Source organism: Lepus europaeus, chromosome 2, assembly GCF_033115175.1.
Source record: "Lepus europaeus isolate LE1 chromosome 2, mLepTim1.pri, whole genome shotgun sequence".
Lineage (NCBI taxonomy): Eukaryota > Metazoa > Chordata > Mammalia > Lagomorpha > Leporidae > Lepus > Lepus europaeus.
In genome coordinates, this window is record NC_084828.1 from 143,492,483 (window position 1) to 143,513,657 (window position 21,175).

General features: G+C 43.3%; 1 protein-coding gene across 3 annotated transcripts in view; it reads left to right on the top strand.

Moving 5' to 3' along the window:
- CEP70 (centrosomal protein 70) overlaps nucleotides 1-21,175 on the top strand; it is a 65,327-nt gene that overhangs the window by 33,103 nt on the left and 11,049 nt on the right. For 2 of the 3 annotated variants that reach the window (XM_062214140.1, XM_062214157.1), the window contains exons 9-13: nucleotides 207-294; nucleotides 382-470; nucleotides 3,661-3,735; nucleotides 11,300-11,402; nucleotides 17,888-18,055. In XM_062214140.1, the coding sequence (XP_062070124.1) occupies nucleotides 207-294; nucleotides 382-470; nucleotides 3,661-3,735; nucleotides 11,300-11,402; nucleotides 17,888-18,055 (523 nt within the window). The remainder of the gene's footprint in view (nucleotides 1-206; nucleotides 295-381; nucleotides 471-3,660; nucleotides 3,736-11,299; nucleotides 11,403-17,887; nucleotides 18,056-21,175) is intronic. The other variant, XM_062214149.1, reaches the window with a different exon arrangement.

The following is a 21,175-nucleotide window of genomic DNA, read 5'->3' on the forward strand; positions in this document are numbered from 1 at the left end:
AGAGAAAGAATCTATCTTCTATCCACTAGTTCACTCCCCAAATGGCTGCAGTGGTCGAAGCTGTGCCAAGCCAAAGCTTAGATTAATTTTATTCAGGTTTAGGCCATTGAAACTCTTATTAGATTGGTTTAGTTTTGGTTACCTGATTTTCTTTCTCCGCAAATGTATGTTTTTCATAAGAAGGACACTACATGTATATTCTATAGGCAATATAAAGATGATGAGAGTCGGTCAGAAGAAGAGAAAGAATACAGAAGCCTGAACGCCTCACCAACCTATAAAGGCCTTCTAATGGTAAGGGGCTATGAAGCTGACACATACTTTTTTGTAAAGTAAAATAATCTAGAAAAGTTCATTATTTTTCTATAAAATGTGTTACAGTCATTACAGAATCAACTCAAGGAATCAAAATCCAAGATTGATGCCCTTTTAAGTGAAAAGCTAAACCTCCAGAAAGATTTGGAATCCAGGTAAGAGGAACATAAGTAATTTTTCTTTATCCTTTGAAAGTAAACACTTAACTCTAATTTGGAACATGCACTGAACCATTCTAGCCCCTTTAATCTAAAACTAGATTAACTGCATACTCTTACACTCATTTTTGTCAATAGTGTCTCATGATAAATGATGACAGGACATAGGTAGGCAAGGAAAATGAAAGACAGAAATACACATTGAAGAATCAACCAGGATCAGCACTTTGAGTATTTTTCTTATAAATATAGATTTATTGAGATGTATGATGATTGCACATACTTAAAGTTTAGATATGTGAAGTAATTACAATCAAGATAATTACCTTGAAGACTTTTCTCTTTTGTAATTCCTTCCTCATTTTTTGCCTCAGGCTATTTATCTGCTTTCTGCCTTTATATATGAGTTAGTATTTCCTGCATTTTATATGTGAATGGTGCCTTGTTAAATTTACTCCTATTTGCCTTCCAGCATAATTTAAAGAGAATTTGTTTGTAATTATAGACAGGCAAATTATAGTGGAATCTGTAGGATCTTCAAAAAGTCATGGAAAATACATGTTGTGAAAAATACATGAATTTCAATTTTTTGCACCAAAATAAACCTTGCTTTTATAGTTTTTTCTCTATGAGCTTTTTAAAGTACTCTGATATTTATGGAGTACAAAGTGATGTGTGATTTACGAATACAATTAAGTTAGCATATTAAACACTTCAAAAATCTTATTTTTTTATGGTGAAAACAATGCAATTTAATCTTAGTGATTTTGAAAGGTACAACACATTTATACTGTAAGACTCAGTCCTATACCAGCATGCCTCTCATTCTAAAATTACTTTAGGATGTCTTGTTATTTTTTTCTTATTCCTGGGTGGTGGGAATGAAAAGAAAACAGTTTATAATGGCACACAAGAGAAAGGTATTGTAGCTACAAAGAGGTGACACTCTCCATGCTAATAGTCAATAATATGAAATGAATATTCATCAAGATTTCTTTCATTCAACAAACACTTGTTGAATGCCTATTTTAAGTTAGGGCCTGTCCCAAGGTCTGGGATAAAACAATGACAAGGCTGGTGCCGAGGCTCACTTGGCTAATCCTCTGCCTGCGACGCCGGCACCCCGGGTTCTTGTCCCAGTTGGGGCGCCAGATTCTGTCTCGGTTGCTCCTCTTCCAGTCCAGCTCTCTGCTGTGGCCCAGGAAGGTAGTGGAGGCTGGCCCAAGTCCTTGGGCCCTGCACCCACATGGGAGACCAGGGGGAAGCACCTGGCTCCTGGCTTCGGATGGGCGCAGTGCGCTGGCTGTAGCAGCCATTTGGGGGGTGAACCAATGGAAAAGGAAGACTTTTCGCTGTCTCTCTCTCACTAACTCTTTCAAAAAAAAAAAAAAAAATGACCAAAACAAATTCCTGATCTCACATTGCTTATACTTTAATGGAGAAGGGCCTGATACCTATAGCATAAACCATTTATATAAAGCTTGAAAATCTGCTATACAATTATACATACATTTGTGGTTATAATGTATTAAAAATCATGCTTGGAAGTAAGGAACAAGGAGTTCAGGACAGTAGTTAGTGATGGTATGTGAAGGACAGGAATGACATTTAATGAGAGAGATAGGATATTTTTAAGTGTGGTATGTTTTAAAGATTTGAAACAAATCTGTTAATATTCAAACTTGGTAAACTTAGATTTGTTATAGCATTTGTAATAGTATTCTCTATTCTTAGCTGTATATTTCAAGTATTTCACTATAAAAATAAAAAATAGTAAAAGGATTTTTAAAGATTACTATTTGGAAAGAGGAACAGAGAGGTAGAGACAGAGGGATATGTTACATCTGCTGGTTCACTCCCTAAATGCCCACAACAGCTGGGGCTAGGCCTGGCTGAAGTCAGGAACCAGAACTCGGTAGTCCACGTAAGTGGCAGGAACCCAAGTATTAGGCATCATCCGTTGTCTCCAAGGTGTATTAGCAGAAAGCTGAATAAGTGTGGAGAGGCCGGCGCCATGGCTTAACAGGCTAATCCTCCGCCTTGCGGCGCCGGCACACCGGGTTCTAGTCCCGGTTGGGGTGCCGGATTCTATCCCGGTTGCCCCTCTTCCAGGCCAGCTCTCTGCTATGGCCCGGGAAGGCAGTGGAGGATGGCCCAAGTCCTTGGGCCCTGCACCCGCATGGGAGACCAGGAGGAAGCACCTGGCTCCTGGCTTCGGATCAGCGAGATGTGCCGGCCGCGGCGGCCATTGGAGGGTGAACCAGTGGCAAAAAGGGAGACCTTTCTCTCTGTCTCTCTCTCTCTCACTAACCACTCTGCCTGTCCAAAAAAAAAAAAAGTGTGGAGAAGCCAGGACTCATGTATATTGAGATGTGGGCGTTCCAAGCGGCAACTTAACCCACTGTATCACAGCACCCATGCCAATTAAAAGGTTTTGAATAAGGAATTGCACAGAAATCCAATGGCCAGTAATACCTTATTAGCAGTCATGAAGTGTTTTCAGCAATATTTTTTTAAAAGATTTATGTTTTATTTGAAAGGCAAAGTGAGGGGGAGATCTTCCATCTGCTGATTCACTCCCCAAATGGCTGCAATGACCATGGCTGGGCAGGTTGAAGCCAGGAGCCTGGAACTCCATCCAGGTCTCCCACGTGGGTGCAGGGGCCCAAGCACGTGAGCCATCTGCTGCTGCTTTCCCAGGCCATTAGCAGGGAGCTGGATTGTAAGTGAAACAGCTGAGACTTAAACCAGCACCCATATGGGATGCTGGTATTTAGGTGGCAGCTGAATCGCTGTATGATAACACTGGCCCCTTTTCAAATTTTTTTTAACAAAAAATTTATTTTTAAAGAGTTACAGAAAGGGAGAGACAGATTTTCCATCCACTGGTCCGCTCCCCAAGTGGCCACAATGACCTGGGCTGGGCCAGGCCAAAGCCAGGAGCTTGATCTGGATCTCTCACATTGGTGCAGGGGCCCAAGTACTTCTAGTCCCAAATGGGACTAGAACCTGGTGTGCCGGCACCATAGGCGGAGGATTAGCCTAGTGAGCCCCGGCGCCGGCCCTTTTTCAGAATTTTAAGAAGCTTATTTATGACAAGTAACAGGGTATCTTCTTACTTATTAATTACTTTTATAATTTTATTCAGTAAATTTAATACCTTTCAAACATGACTTGTTTTTTACAGGCCCACACAGCATGAATTACAACTATATAAACAACAAGTGAAGAAACTGGAAAAAGCCCTTAAGAAAAACATCAAGTAATTATATTTTACCAATCGTTAGGATGTTGCATTTTGTTAATTTTTTTTTTTTGTTATGTGTCAGCTTGTCTCGTGCCACATTATTGTGGCCTTGGTTTAGAATTACCAGGATGAGGGGGAACAAGACCTTGAAAAGAGGTTGTTTTGGGTTCCATAGGTTAAAAACAATTTCCAGTGTTGGATTTGGCTTTATAGTCACTTAAGTGACAACAAGAATGGGGTAATTGCCTGATGTAATGAAGAGCAAAGATTTTGTTTGCTTTTTTAAAAATAATATTGTATTTGAAAGGCAGAGTATTGGTGAGGGTGGGGGGTATCTTCCATCCACTGTTTCATTCCCCAAATGGCTGGAGCCAGGAGCTTCTTCCAGGTTTCCCATTTGCATGCAGGGACCCAAGCACTTGGGCAATCTTTAGCTGCCTGCAAAGGCACATTAGCAGGAAGCCAGATTTGAAGTGAAGCAGCCGGTACTTGAACTGGCACCCATATGGGATGGTGGTGTCACAGGCAGTGGCTCTACCTGCTACGCCACAGCACTGGCCCCAAGGACAGATTTTAAATAGAAAATTGTCTTTGGAAGTAATGGGAAAATTGTAAGACTCAATGAAAGATGTGACAAGCCATAGATTTTTTATTTTATTTTGGGGTTTTTTTGCTTTTGGTAGTTATGATATGGAAACTTTAAAATGAGCCTCATTACACTTGAAAAGTAAAAGTACCGGATGCAATGCAGTGAGCCGTTCATGTCTACCACTTGTACTGTTCCTGGCCTTGAAAAGCAAGTGCTCAGAGATGTTTCAAAAAGTTGGTCTCAAACAGTGATGGTATTTTCTGCAATTTATCTTTGGGTACTCTCTGATTCAAGGGGATGGGACTTGATAAAGCAGTTTGGGGAGCATTGGGATGAAATATTTTGAGAATTGGCCAGCGCTGCGGCTCACTTGGCTAATCCTCCACCTGCGGTGCCGGCACCCCTGGTTCTTGTCCCAGTTGGGGCGCCGGATTCTGTCCCGGTTGCTCCTCTTCCAGTCCAGTTCTCTGCTGTGGCCCGGGAAGGCAGTGGAGGATGGCCCAGGTGCTTGGGCCCCTGCACCCGCATGGGAGACCAGGAGGAGGCACCTGGCTCCTGGCTTTGGATCAGCGTAGTGCGCCAGCTGCAGTGGCCATTTGGGGGGTGAACCAACGGAAGAAGGACCTTTCTCTCTGTCTGTTTAACTCTGCCTATCAAAAAAAATTATGAAAAAAATATTTTGAGAACTATGAATTAATGTGTTCTGAGTCAATTGTATTAACATACGTTGATTCCATTTTCGTTGACAACTGTTTCCCCCTTCCTATTCCAATACAAATTAGGGTGAAAGGCAAGTATTATAGGTATCTAGGGGTTACAGATTGCATTAAGTGAAGATGAAGGAAAACTAAGAAGTGGAGAGTTTAGAAAGGATTCATTCATTGACTGATTATTCCTTTTCTACTACTGTTTGATATTTTGGTTACCTATAGTAATTCCTACTATCTGGTATTCTAGGCAGTAGAGTTTCAGTGGTAAAACCAAATATAAAAGGTCACTCTCATAGAGATAATGTGAAGGAAGAATATTGAAAAAAATAAATGACATTTTCAATAAAAATATTGAACATAAAATAGTGGGAGAATATCATGAGTTTGGTTGAGGTAGTGGTAACATAAAGGTGACAGTGTTGGAGGTGGTTAGAATTGGGGAAGGTTGGAGTTTGTAAATAAGATAGGACTTTGTGATGGATTGGACATAGAGAGTTAAAGGGAGGCTGGCGCCGCGGCTCACTAGGCTAATAATCCTCTGCCTGCGGCGCCGGCACTCTGAGTTCTAGTCCTGGTTGGGGCCCTGGTTCTGTCCCGGCTGCTCCTCTTCCAGTCCAGCTCTCTGCTGTGGCAGTGGAGGATGGCCCAGGTGCTTGGGCCCTGCACCCACATGGGAGACCAGGAGGAAGCACCTGGCTCCTGGCTTCGGATTGGTGCAGCGCACCGGCCATGGTGGCCGTTTGGAGGGTGAACCAACGGAAGGAAGACCTTTCTCTGTCTCTCTCTCTCACACTGTCTAACTCTGCCTGTCAAAAAAAAAAAAAAAAAAAATTAAGGGGAAAGAATTGAGCATCTTCTGAGTTTAGACCTAGATAATTAAGTAGTTGTTGGTGCCATTAACTGAGCTTTGTTGTCTGGGAGAGAAGCAACTGAGAGGAAGAAGATATGGGTAGGTAAAAAGTCAGATGAGAATTAAATACATTGACTCCAGAGCAAGTATATTAAAGATACAAACATACATGTATGTACTTACACACTCATAAAGATACATGGCCAGCCCTCATTAGTCAGATTGTTTATTTGTGAATTTTCCTACCTGCTAAAATTTATTACTGATCCTGGAATCAATACTCATGTCTATTTAACGGACATACTCAAAAATTGGAGTCGCCCAACACATTCTCAACTGTTGAACAATATTATTTATACTTTGCTCCCTTATTTCTGCTCTTGTACTGTAAACAAATATCTCTTCCATAATCTCCAGGGCTATTTGTTTTTCATTTTTATGCTTTCTGTCAGTAACTTCTCTGAAATGGTCCTCAGGTATAGTGCTGGGACGCTGTCTAGTGTTCCTGTGTGCACAAAGGCTGCCATGTACCTTATGGGGAAAAATGTGTTAGATAGCCTTGTTCAGGTGTGAGTTAGAGTGCTGCAGGCCATGAGCTCAGTATTAATGAATCAGCAGTATATTTTAAAAAACACACCCAGAGTAAGGTTATATGTTGATCAGTTAAGGAAAATGTGACTTAGAGGCTTGCAGGAAGCTGACCCTGAATTTCACTGTTCACTAGTTCACCGTACATGGAGACTAAAAACCTAGTTGCCACGTGTAGTGAGAATGGACTAGGTATTTATTCATTTAGACTGTAGTCTTTAGGGCGACTTATTATTTCAAAGTCGGCTACAGAGAGGGAGGGAGACAGGCAGAGCGTGGTAGGGGCAGGGGAGTCTTCCATCCGCTGGTTCATTCCAAGTGGCTGCAACCACCAGGGTTGAGCCAGACTGAAACCAGGAGCCAGTGTTCCATTTTCCCTGTCGAATGATACTAGATGAGGGCCAGCCACTGACATGCACCCATAAAGGCTGGGTACAACCATCTCACTGCCTAGGGGCCCTATACAAAAGCCTCCTGTTGTTTTATAGGAGGAAGGAATGGGAAAGTACTATCAGGGTAGAGAAAATTATTCTAGTTCCCCCACCAATAAATGAGATCTTGGCAGAGACCCTTGAAAAATGCCTCCACTTCCCTCTCCCCCACCACCTTGTAAGGAGGCCCTGAATATACATTACTGAGCAAGGAACACAAAACATGAGCAAGGCCAGTCCTGTGGGGGTTTAGTCCTTGACAAAACTCCTAGAGATTGCAATGCACAGGCTATGCACCATGTTCAGTGTGGGAAGGGCAACTTTCCCTCATGAGGCCTACCAGGCCAAGCCCTTCTGTTTGCCTATGGCTGAGTCTGAAAGATAGCACGCAGGGTTTGGGGCTGCAGCGGAACACCTCACCTAGAGCAGCAGTTGCCTTCAGGGTTTGCAAGTGATGCTAGGTTGAAATAAACTACCTTTCTCATTACTAACCATCTTAAAAATCCTAGGAATGTATGGAAAAGGTCTCAATAATATAACTTTGAGAGGCTCACACTTATACACCTTTATGTTTTGCTTCAGTATATCTAATGTAGCATAATGTTTGTTTATTGAGAGAGAGACAGAGCTTCCATTTGCTGGTTCATACCCCAAATGCCCACAACAGCTAGAGCAGGGCCAGGCAGGAGCTGGGCACTCAATCTGTCTCTTACATGGGTGGCAGGGACCCAACTATTTGAGCCTTCACCAACTACCTCCCAGGGTCTGCATCAGCAGGAAACTGGAACTTGAACCCAGGTGTCCCAACCAGCATATTTAACAAGTAGACCAAACTCTGACCCCATAATTTAAAAAAGTCAGTATTCCACTTTTCATTTTGATCCTCATCTCTACCATGGATCTCTCTCCACCAGACAGCCCCATATGAGATCATGGAAAGACTTCAACAGCATGCAGTTAAAAGCTGTAAAGTGTCCGTACGTGGAGACTTCTCTTATGGAGGTGGCTATACAGAACAAGAGATAACACAGCCTCCTTTAAATTGGAGGTACAGTGTTCTTGTTTTCTCGGAATCCTCAGAAACACAACTGCTGCTGCTGGCTATATGGAGTGATTCTCTGCTAAGCATGCAAGGTGCCCCTTAGCCACTCTTAGGGGATTTTTTTGCACTTCAGTCATGTGCACCTGCTTCATAGACTGTAAAACAACTCTAGCCTATTTCTTGAGTGTGTCCTGGTCTGCTACAACACAGATTTCTAAAACACTGAAGCCATATGCAAATGAAAACGGAGTGGTTAGCGATACAACAAAGTTACATTGTCTGTGTTTTTTTTTCTTAGACACTAGATACTGGAATAGCAGTAGAAGTGTTAGTCTTCAGGAACAGGAAAAGGTTTGATGTTAGAACAAATGGCCTTTCGGCTCTGCTTTCAGAAAATTTAAAATGAGTAGCTGGACCCTAGGCCTCCTCCCTGACCCTAGCCTGTAGGCAAGTTACACTTCCTCTCTTGCCGATTTTAACCTCAGCTTCTCTTGGTCCAGGGCTCCACTTCAGGCTTTGTTGTCTGGGCATCCTCAAGCCGACATTTTGTTCTCTGTGCATTTGTAATATCCCCTGAGGAAAGCTCCCGCATGCTTGCTCTATCTCACTCACCTCCTAAGGTACCAGTTATCATTTTTGTTAGTTCTGTGGTTCTGAAGCTACATCAGCTTTAAGTAGTTTGGTTTCTAACACTGCTTTTCTCTTGAGCCCTGTTATTTTCACTCATGATTTTGTAAAATATGGAGTTTTTCAAGAGTATTGTGTTATGGCACATGTTTACTCTGGTGAACCAAAAATCAGTTTCCCTTGAGTCCCCAGTTCTTACTAACCCTTCTGTGAATTTAAAAAAACAATGGGATTAAATTAATACAGTTGATCCTTGAACTATGGGGATTCACTTAAGCAGCTTTTGTTTTAGGGAGATTTGCAACAGTTTGAAAACATGCAGATGAACCTAATAACCTAGAAATATTAAACATTAGTAAATATGAATCCATAACATAGGTAATATTCTGTCATCTACCATGATAGAATATATGCACATCTATTGATAAATTTTAATTTTATATAAAACTTACACATATGAACAGAATACCACCCAAATTGTCTTTCACCATTGACAGTCTGAAGAAATGCAGGCATAAAGACAATTAAATCATAATTCACAAAATTACTGTAATTCATGCTGTACTACCATAATTCCCTAGCCACCTCCCATTGCTGCTGCAGTGAACTCTGGCATTGCAAGTACAGGCTTGTGACCTAACCATCTCCACATGAGCAGGTCATCTCAGTAAATGACACTGTAGTAAAGAGGGATCTCTGGTGGTTCTTGCATATTTTCACTGTAAAATACATCTACAAATATGTGTTAATTGGCTTTGTTATTGGTGAGCCTTCTGGTCAGCAGCAGGCTATCGGTAAAGTTTTGGAGTCAAAAGTATATGCTGATTTTTAGCTGTGTGGGGATCAGGGCCCCTAACCAATGCATTGTTGAACAGTCCAAGTACAAGTAAAGTGCTTAGAGTTCCTGCATAGAGAAATCTCTGATACTAGTTATCACCATCCAATTTCCAATAAATTTTACTTATTCAGGATATCTGTTCATCTGGTTATGAGAATCATATTTCATTTTCCAGAGACTGTAATCATTTATCCAGTTATAGAACTAGGTTAATGCAGACAGCCAAGATGGTTTGTATCCATAGTATAGTATTAACCAGATTAACAGACAATTCATTGATAACTTCTTACTCAGATGAAACCATTCAATTTAACTAATGTTTAAGTTCAAATAAATCTGTTTACTTGGTCTCCCTCTTAGAGACCAATATTAGCTTTTCTATGGCCTTTTATATTCTAGATTATGAGAGTACTTCAAAAAGTTCATGGAGAAATCAAATTAAAAGATAAGTTTATTTTAGTGCAAAACTTCTTGAAATCCCATGTTTTCGTAATATTTTCCATAAACTTTTTGAAAATCCCTCTTACATTCATGGCACTGCCTTTTGACAGAACTACAAAGTTTGTGAGTGAGGTAAATTGCTGGGACGTCAAGAGTAAATGAATTGTGAGATCTTGGCGCCTACTAGAGGAAGGAGGTTGTTTACTTAGAGCTAATTCTGCTTGATTTGGGACATATTCACCAGGGAGCAGAGAATAGCAACTGAGTGAAAATCAAAGGAAATGCATGTCACTGGAAGAGGTAATTGTATGTCATGATCACAGAAGTCGGGGGGACTCCAGGTTCCCAGCAGTGTAGACCCTGGGAAGCAACAGTGCTGGCTCAATTAATTGGCTTTCTACTATGCACATGGGAGACCTGGATTGTGCTCCTAGCTGCCAGCCTTTACAGGTATTTGGTGAATGGACTAGCAGATGGAAGTTCTTTGTCTATAGTTCTATATCTCTGTCACTCAAAACAAACACACACAACACACACACACACACACACATATTGGGTTAGGACTAACAGCTTGGATGCTAACCCAAGGAGATTACATTTAGTTCACAAAGCAGTGGGAAGCCATTGGTTATTCAGCAGGCAAGCAACATGACAGGGTTTTGCCGTTTTATTTTGCAAACAGCCCATCAGAGCTCTTTAATGAATTATGGAATCAGTTGAATGGGTTGGAGTCCCAGCAGGAAGTGGATGGCATACTCAGATTGAAGAGGGTTAATCTGAAGCAGGTTTGATATGAACCTGTTTTCAAACATACGGAAGAGGGAGGAAAGGGAATAGTTTACCAAGCCTGTTTTCAGAGATTTGGAAAAGGGCAAGGCTCGCTACTAGGTGCATATACTTACACTCATACATAGTTATGTTTCTGGGCAAAGAGACTCCTTTCTCCAGAGTTCTAGCAGCGCGTGAGACAGCAGTCTCTTGGAACTCCAGGACCTCTTTGTCCAGGTGTCACTGTGTATTCTTTGGCACAGGTGGGAGTACAAAGAGAGACCAGACCATCTAATGATTCTGCCCCAGTGCCCAAACCAATTGCCTTACCCATGCTTCTTGCTCCCTGCACGTATGGCCTCTAGCTTGGAGCACCTCAGAGTGCAAGTTACTTCCATCCTTCACTGGTCCTTCCCTATGCTGATTCCTGTGGGTGTTGGGAGGGAGGTTAGAGCTTTCTTCAGTTTTTTCCTTCTGTTTTCAGGGATTCCTTCTAATCCATAGTCTATTGAGAGAATCGTCTTATTTTATAGTAAAAATATGACTCAGAATTTTTAAGCTGTGTGATGCCTGTGTACATGGGTGCACACTTAATACTTATGTAAGACTATTGGGAGGGTAGCTAGATCATCGACTTGCCTTGTCAGTTTAATGTAATACCTGTGGAAACATTTTGTATTGATTTTTCTCTTTAGGTTACAGGAGCTTATCCATCCTAAAAAGACTGAAGATACAGAGAAGGATGATCCCAGCAAAGATAACCGGCAAAAAGCCCTGATTGACCAAAGATACTTTCAGGTATTGACAGTGCATGAACCCTGGCTTCGTTGCAGTATAGTAAGTGATAGGTTGGTAAGAAATCCTGGTACAATTCCACCCCCGAAATCTATGGATGCTCAAATCCTTTATATAAAATGGTGCTCATGTTTGCATATAACCTACATGTGTACTCCTTTACACTTTAAATAATCTCTAATTACTTATATCTAACACAAGTAGATACTATGTAAATAGTTACCCATGTTGTTTAGGTTATAATGACAAGAAAAAATTCTGTACGTTTTCAGTATCAAAGTAAGTTTTCTTATAGAATTAAAGTTATTTGAGAGGCAGAGAGGAGATACGGGTGAGGAGAGAGTACATGTGTGCACTGCCATTTGCTAGTCTATTCCCCAAATGCCCTTTACCAGGTCTGGGACTGGTTCAAAGCTGAGAGCCAGGAATTCAGCCAGATCTCCAGTGTGTATGGAAGGAACCCAGTTACTTGAGCCATACCACTGCCTCCCAGGGTCTGCACTGGCAGCAAACTTCTACCTTGTGACTCTTCTGTCTCATGTTTGATGTTGTACTTCTGCAGACAAGAAGTGGGGTAAGGGGTTGTAATCTGTTCTCTTTACCTTCTCTGTTAGTCCTCTGCTATGTTTGATTTTTCCAGGGTTGGTGGTAAAAGGTAGGTAATAGGTGAGAACAGAGAGGGTAGAATTTTTTTGTTTTAAACTGTTGTTGGTATAATTTAGCAATGGTCTCCCTTGGCAGACTGAATCTGCCTCTTGTTTCTCCCTTCACGGAATGCTTGTAAGTGTGTATTATGTGTGTGTTTAGTTATTCCCTTTTCACCCACTAGGAACCTAGGTATTGTACCATTCATTTTGTAGGTAATACACTGACTCTTCTTTAAAGATATATTTTTATCTTTTTAAAGTTATGAGAATATGGTCTTGTTTCAGATACCTTATTTTTTAAAGATTTATTTACTTATTTGAAAGTCAGAGTTACACAGGAGAAGCAGAGAGGTCTTCCATCTGTTGGTTCACTCCCCAATGAGCTACAATGGCTAGAGCTGCAGTGATCCAGAGCCAGGAGCAGGAGTTCTTCCAGATCTCCTGCACGGTGCAGGGGCCCAAGGACTGGGGTCATCTTCTGCTTTTCCAGGCCATAACAGAGAGCTGGGTTGGAAGTGGAGCAGCTGGGACTTGAACCGGTGCTCATGGGATGCCGGCACTGCAGGCGGTGGGTTAACCTGCTACACCATAGCGCCGGCCCAAGATATATTTATTTTTCGAAAGAGTTACACAGAGACAGATGGGTATTCTATCCACTGGTTTGCGAGGCACGAACGTGGCCATGGTGCGGCCAGGCCAGGCCCGGGGGCTCCGCATGTGCAGCTGCCCCTGGGAGCCCCCACCCAAGCTGCGCGGAATGGAGCCGAGCCCGCGAACTAACCCTAGCCCACGGAGCCAGCTGGCGGGTGTCCTGGGGATGGCAGCGCAGGGAGGGACCCGGCGCGCGCACATGGCCCCAGCCACCGCCATAGCGGACAGTGACCCCGCGGGGTGCACTGAGTGGCGGCTCTGGCCCCCGGACCAGGCGGTGCCAAGGAGGGGTCAACATGGAGCATGCCTAGCTCCAGGAGGCGCAGGACCGGCTGCAACGCCTGCAGGAGGACTTCATCTACAGCCTGCAGGCACTGGAGGAGCGGGACTGTGGGCTGGAGCGTGTGCACAGCTGCCGCCATGATGCCGCTGTGCCCAGGGCAGGCCATGAACAAGCTGCTGTCGCGCGAGGAGGGGGAGTGGATCCTGGAGCAGCTCCTGCGGCCGCCACAGGCCCCCTCCCCCCAGCAAGTGGACTGTTGGGAACCAGACGGAGAGGGACCAGGCTGCCAACGATTATGCCGGTGGCCTCCTCTCCAGCGGGCCCTGCGAGAGGGGCAAAGAAGATGGCAAAGAAGATGGCGCCCAGAGGAAGTAAGATGGGCGGAACTCAAAAGCTAATTGGCTACGCAACATCAGGGGAGATCACAAAACTAGTAACAAGTGTATAGACATATGGTTAGTCCTATAGAAATCCCCCCGTAAAGTGATTTTTAAGTGATTGGTTGGTCCTTAGCCCTGCCCCAATGACTCTGCAGTTTTGTGCTATAAAAGGTTCTGTTATGCATGAAATAAACGAGACCCTGCTTTGCCTGGGCTCCACACTGGCCTGATTGTCCCTTGGGTTTGGGGAAGGCTGAGTGGCGGGTGGTGCACTTTCCCCTCCTCGGTTAAGGCAAGCTGCGGGCAGCCTGCCTAATTCTCCAGTAGTGGCGAGGAACAGTCACCGCACTGGTTCTCGTTAGATGGCTGCAACATCTAGGACAGGATGCCAGGGGCCCAGATACTTGGGCCATCTTCCACTGGTTTCCAAAGCTATTAGTAGGGAGCTGGATGGGAAATGGAGCAGCTGGGACACAAACCAGCACCCATATGGGATGCCAGCATCACAGCTTTGCCTGCTATGCCACAGTGGAGGCCCTGCAGCTAACGTCTTGTGACTCCTCCTCAGGTCCTCAAGTCACAGGCAGTTATTTCTCATGAGCACTAATGTGACTCTTCCAAAGTGTCCAGTTGGCCGCAGAGTCAATTCTTACCCTACCACCGTATACAGGGGCAGGCTCCTCTTATTCCTTGCTCTATTCCATCTTTTTGTTTATATATTTGTCAGTTTCTTTTTGCTATGTAACAAACACATCCTAAAACTTAAAATTTAAAATAATAAAAGTTTTAATACTTTTGTGCTTGGACAACTATATAGTTTTGTTTATTGACTGGGCTTCCTCATGTGTCTGCTATGAAATACAATTCAGTTAAGTGCCTACTTCCGGAAGATTGGTGGCTATGGGCTCGGTGATGACAGAGCCATGTGTCCACCATCATCCACCACTCCTGCCTGGTCTTGGCCACATGGCAACAGGAGTGCACTGATGAAGAGGGGACATGATCAAGGCGTCTTGAGACCTGGTCTCTGAACTGGCATAACATTCCTTCTAATGTATTCTATGGGCCAAAGGAAGGACAAAGACCAGCCCAGATTCAAGGGGTAGAAAATAGACTCCAGGGGTCAGTGTTGTGGCACAGTGGGTTAAGCTGTTAAGTTGCGTCCCATGTGAGTGCTAGTTCAAGTACCAACTGCTCTGCTTCCAATCCAGCTTCCTGCCAGTGCTCCTGGGAAGGCAGCAGAAGATGGCCCAAGTACTTAGGCCCCTTCTGCCCATGTGGGAGACCCAGATGGAGTTTTGCATCCACTTTGGCTTGGATCAACCCTAACTGTTGAGGCCATTTTAGGAGTGAACTAGCAGATGGAAAATTCCTCTCTCTCTAACCCTGACTTTAAAGTAAATAAATACATCTTTTGAAAAAGTAGATTTCACTTAAGAAAAAAAGATTGATTTGGAAGATTTACAGAAGAGAGAGGGAGATAGAGATCGATCTTCCATCCACTGGTTCACTCCCTAGATGGCTGCAGTAGCCAGGGCTGGGCTAAGCCCAAGCCAGGAGCTTCATATGGGTCTCTCACATGAGTGGCAGGTGCCCCAATGTTTGGACCATCTTCCATTGCTTTCCCAGGCACATTAGCAGGGAGCTGGATCAGAAATGGAGCAGCCTTGATGCTAACCAGCACCCATGTGGGATGTTGGTGTCGTAAGTGGTAGCTTAACCCACTATGTCACAATGCTGGCCTGTGACTCCACTTCTTGATGGGAGAATCTTCAGTGTCACACAGCAAAGCATAAGAATATAAAGAGGGCCAGTGCCGTGGCTCACTTGGTTAATCCTCCGCCCGTGGCCGGCATCCCATATGGACGCCGGGTTCTAGTCTGGTTGCTCTTCTTCCACTATCTATAACTCTACCTGTCGAGTGTAAAGAAAATTTTTATGAACAGTGCTCTATGAAGTATGTATGCATAGTGCTAAATACAGCATTCCACTTTGTCACTACTCATGTCATGGAGATTGTTCACTGGTTCCCTGAAACTCCATGAACTCTCTCAGAAGTTGCCCTGCTGCTTTCCTTACCTTTGTTGGGGTAAGAGGGAGAAGCAGAACTGTTTTCAGTTTAGTGAAGTGAGCTGGAATTGTGCTACTGCATATGACACTGGCATCCTATATCAGAGCACCAGTTGGGATGCTGGCTGCCTCACTTCTGATCCAGCTCCCTGTAATGCACCTAGGAAAGCAGCAGAAGATGGCCCAAGTACATGGACCCCTCTACCCATGTGGGAGACCTGGATGGCTTTGGCTTGGCCTAGATCCATCTGTTACTGCCATCTAGGGAATAAATCAGTGGATGGAAGATCTCTGTCTCCCTTTCTCTCTGCCTTTCAAATAACAGCAACAACAATATTTAACAGTATTAAAAATTTAGTGAAATGCAATGAATGTTTTTTTCCCACTAAAATCGTACTTAAAGATGAGTTCAGATAAAGTAGAAGTAAAATATTGAAATGTACTCTCCTAAAAAATGAACTCCTTATAAAGGTCAGAAGTTAAGTCCTCAGAAGACTTCTTCATTGTGGCTCCCTGAGGAGAGGAAGGAACAGCAGCATCTTCTGCTTACTAGTTCTGTACATTCTCGAAGTCACTCTTCTTGCTGAGTCCTTTTTTTTTTTTTTTTTTTGACAGGCAGAGTGGACAGCGAGAGAGAGAGAAAGGTCTTACTTTCTCGTTGGTTCACCCTCCAATGACCACCACAGCCGGCGCACTGCGGCCAGCGCACCGCACTGATCTGAAGCCAGGAGCCAGATGTGTCTCCTGGTCTCCCATGCGGATGCAGGGCCCAAGGACTTGGGCCATCCTCCACTGTACTTCCGGGCCATAGCAGAGAGCTGGCCTGGAAGAGGGGCAACCGGGACAGAATCTGGCGCCCTGACCGGGACTAGAACCTGGTGTGCCAGTGCCGCAGGCGGAGGATTAGCCTATTGAGCCGTGGCACCAGCCTCTTTCTGAGTCCTTTCTCATGAATCTTGAACATTTTCTTGGATTGACTGGTCACAGTCACTTCTTACCAAGACCTGCATGCTGTCTCCAGGACTTTTCTTCAGAATGTGTGGGAATTCAGGGACCAGTGTTGTAGCATAATAGGTAAAGCCACCTCCTGCAATGCTGACATCCCATTGGGTGACAGTTCGTGTCCCAGGTGCTCCACTTCCAATCCAACTCCCTGCTGATGACCTGTGAAAAACAGTGGAAGATGGCCCAAGTACTTGAGTCACTGCCACCTACATGGGTGACCTGGATGAAGCTCCTGGCTTCAGCCTGGCCCAGCCCTTGCCAATGCTGCCGTCTGAGGGAGTGAATCAGTGGATAGAAGATTGCTGTTTTTCCCTTTCTCTCTGTAACTCTTTCAAATAAATAGTAAATAATTAAAAATAATGTATGGGTGGCCTGGCGCCGTGGCTCACTAGGCTAATCCTCCACCTTGCGGCGCCGGCACACCAGGTTCTAGTCCCAGTCGGGGCACCGATCCTGTCCCAGTTGCCCCTCTTCCAGGCCAGCTCTCTGCTATGGCCAGGGAGTGCAGTGGAGGATGGCCCAAGTCCTTGGGCCCTGCACCCCATGGGAGACCAGGAGAAGCACCAGGCTCCTGCCATCGGATCAGCGCAGTGTGCCGGCCGCAGCGCGCCTACCGCGGCGGCCATTGGAGGGTGAACCAAGGGCAAAAGGAAGACCTTTCTCTCTGTCTCTCTCTCACTGTCCACTCTGCCTGTCCAAAAAAAAAAAAAAAAATAAAGTATGGGATTTCATTGTCCTCATTTTGAACTTCAACTGCGAAGCTGAGAGAACTGGAAAAGCTCTTGTCATCCTTTTTATATGAGGAGACAGGTAAAATGAGAACAGGGAAATGTGGAGACTGGCTAAGGATGTGTCGTTGTGTGTACTCTGTGGAATAGGTCACTCATCACTATTTTCAATTCTAATTCACTCTACAATTCCTTTTTGTTCTGCGGCAGGCCTTGTGGTACAGCAGGTTGAGCTGCCACTTAGAATGTCTGCATCCTCTATTAGTGTGCTGGTTCTTGTCCTGGATACTCTTGATTCTAATGCAGCTCCCCGTTAGTATGCCAGTGAAGGCAGCAGATGGTGGTCCAAGTACTTGGGCTCATGCCACCCATGTGGGAAACCCATGTAGAATTTTGGGCTCCTGACTTCAGCCTGGCCCAAGCCTGGCTGTTGTGGGCATTTGGAAGGTAAACTAGCAGACGAGAGGATCTTCTCTTTCTGTCTGTCCTCTCTATTACCCTGCCTTTCAAAGTTTTTGGTTCTCATTAGAATTTGTATAAACGTAACCATGTTAATGAAGACTACTGTTTTACCGTAAGATTACAAGTATCAATCTCTTTACAGATCTTAATAATACTTGAAGTGATTAACCTTGAAAATGTTTCATTGACACAAATTAGTCCTTTAACTTTGTAGGACTAGCATAACTATTTTGAATGAAAGCACCTATCTTTTCTTTTGAAGGTACTGTGTAGCATCAATTCAATTATTCACAATCCAAGAGCTCCAGTAATAATTTATAAGCAGAGCAAAGGAGGAGCCCAGCATTTTAACGATCTTGTTCAAGATTGTGGATTTGAGCATCTTGTGCCAATAATAGAAATGTGGGCAGATGAACTGACATCCCTAAAGGTAAGGAGTTGAATATTTTTTTTGACAGAGTTAGTGAGAGAGACAGAAAGAAAGGTCTTCCCTCAGTTGGTTCACTCCCCAAATGGCCGCCACAGCTGGTGCTGCGCCGATCTGGTCCCCTGGAAAGGCTTTGCAGTGACTTGAGTTCTTGCTGATACACAAGGGGATTGCAAAAGGTTCATGGCAGATGGAATTAAAAGATAGTATATGTGTCCTATGAACTTTTTGTAGTTTTCCAAATAGAAGGAGGCAAGGAATTAGCTTTCTGGTCAGCATATTCTGAAGACACCCAAGAGAAAATAGTTAGAATTAATTTTTCTGCCATTGAAGTAACACATCAATTTCAGGCAATGCTTCTTATATTTCTTACATTTTCAGTATCAAAATTGAGAAACAACATAAGATTTTCTGAGGCCTTATATGAAAAATTCCTTATAATGTAGGAACTTCTAAATTTGGGATAACCATCATTCCAGATGAGTATTTTTTTCCCAGTTAGATATGGCTTTAAAGGGAAGGATGGGATTGAGGGATGAATGGATAAACAAAATGTGGCATATACATGTAATGGAGTATTATTCAGCCATAAAAAGGAACTTCTGACCCCTACTACAACATGGGTAAGTATTATGACATTATGTTAACTAAAGGAAACTAGTCTTAAAAGAACAAACACTGATTTCTCTTATGAGAGATACTTAGACCAGTCAAAATCACAAAAGACAGAAGGTAGAATGGTCATTTCTAGAGAAGGGGAGAATGGGTATTTAATGGGTAAAGGGTTTCAGTTTTACAAGATGAAGTCATGGGGATGGATAGTGGTGATGGTTACACATTATTAATGTGTTTAGTAACACTGAACTTAAAAATGGATAAAATGGGGATGGGCGTCTGGTCAAGTGGTTACATCATTGGTTAGGATGCCTGCATCCCATATCAGAGCGCCTGGGTTCCAGTCCCAGCCCTATTCCCAATTCCTGCTTCCTGCTATTGCACACCCTGGGTGGCAACAGATGATGGCTCAAATACTTGGGCCCTTGCCACCCGCTTGAGTGACCTAGACTGAGTTACAGCTTCCCACCTTCCCCTCCCCCTTAGCCTCTCTTCCTCTTTGTTTGGGGAGTGGACTGGCAGATGGAATTGCACTCACACTCTCCCTCTCATTCTTCTCCTGGCCTCACAAATAAATTAAATATTTTTTAAAGAGATTAATCTGGTAATTTTATGTATGTGTATTTTAGCACAATAAAAATATTGAGAGGAAGAGAGAGCACAAGAGATCAAGTAAGTGAGTAAAGACTGGAAAAGACGTGGAGCCATTTCCCTGCCTCCTTAGATTTTTTTCTCTTCTACCTCTTCTTTTTAAGATTTATTTTATTTTATTTGAAAGGCAAAGTTATAGAGAGATTCCATGTGCTAGTTCACTCCCTGGATGACTGCAATGGTGAGCCAAGAGCTGCTTCTGCTGCCATCCTCCACTGCTTTTCCAGGCCTCTAGCAGGGAGTTGGGTCAGAAGAGGAGCAGCCAGGACTTGAACTGGGCCCTGTGGGATGCCAGCACTGTAGGTGGCAGCTTAACTCACTGTGCCACAGTGCCGGCCCATCCCTTCAGCTTCCCAGGGAGGCTGAGCTACAGATGCTCTAGCTTTCCCATCCCAGTACACTGCTGTATGCTACTGCATTCTTGTTCCCAGTGCTCTGGAGACCAGCCATGCAAGGTAGGCTCCTCCCTCCCAGCGACTGAGCAGGTGAAGAGCCTGGGACATCCCCTTACTGTTTTCAGGGCTTCCTTGATGGACTGTGCCCCTGCCATCCTGTCACTGCTAGGGAAGCCAGAACATCTTTTCTTAGCCTTGTAATAATACTTTCATTCCCTAGGAAAACTGTAAGATTGGCTGTGCTTTTTTACTCTACACCATTTCTTTATAAATGAACCCTGTTTATAGAACACTAGTTAATAAAAATACTATTTGGTTACTTGCTGACTTTTCAAATTCTAATGGCACTTACTGTTGAAACATTCAACACTGAATTTACTGCGGCATATTGCTAAAGTAGGTGATTGCCTTCCTACCAAACAAAAGGTTAAAGATATTAATATATGAGGTCTGGGTCTTAATTGGGAAATGTTAAATAGGTAGAAGGCAAAAACTATAAGTAATTTCTTGTACTTCTTTCTGTATTTTAGAGTTTCAGTGACCAATATGGTAGCCACTAGCCACATGTGGCTATTACTCACTTCAAATGTGGCAAGTTCCAATAGATGTGTGCTATAAGTGTAAAATATACACCAGATTTAGAAGACCTAGTATGAAAAAAAATTTAAACGTTGATAATACATTGTAATCTTATTTTCGACATACTGGGTTAAATAAGATTTATTGCTAAATTTAATACCACTTGTTTTTACTTTCAGAATGTGACTACTCAACTTAAAATTACTGTGGCTCACGTCACATTTCTTTTGAACAGCATTATTTGAAAGGGCCAAGCATTGTGCTGTGCACATATAGAGTAGATGTTCACTAAGTGTTTGTTGCTTTATCAGTCACAAGTCTAAATTTTCAGTAGCCTTGCCCCTTGACCATAGTTTAAAGTAGGTTAGTGCAACATGTCTAGGACAAGAAAACTAAGCTGTTAAGACTAACGAAAGTTAATTTAGAGATCCTTTGACTTTATAAACTTTCCTGAAGATATGTTACAACATGGGTGAATCTTGAAAATGTGCAGGGTGAAAGAAGCCAGTTACACAAGGCCATTTACTGTGTAATTCAATTTATGTGAAATGCTTAAAATGGGCAAATCCATCCCTAGAAACAGAAATTAGATGAGTGGTTTGCAGGGCCTGGGAGCAGAGGAGAATAGGGAATGCCTGTGAGTCGTCATGAGGTTTCTTTTGAGGGTGATGAGTATGCTCTGAAATTAGTGATATTTGCTCATTACTGTAGTAATACTAAAGATACTGAATTATATACTTGATAGGTATTAGTTTTATGGTATGTGATCATCTCAATAAAGCTATCATAAAAAAATCCAAAACTAAAATATAAGGGTAAACTTATTCTTTATGTGACAGTCATTCAAATATATATTTAAATAACATATAATAATAATAATGTC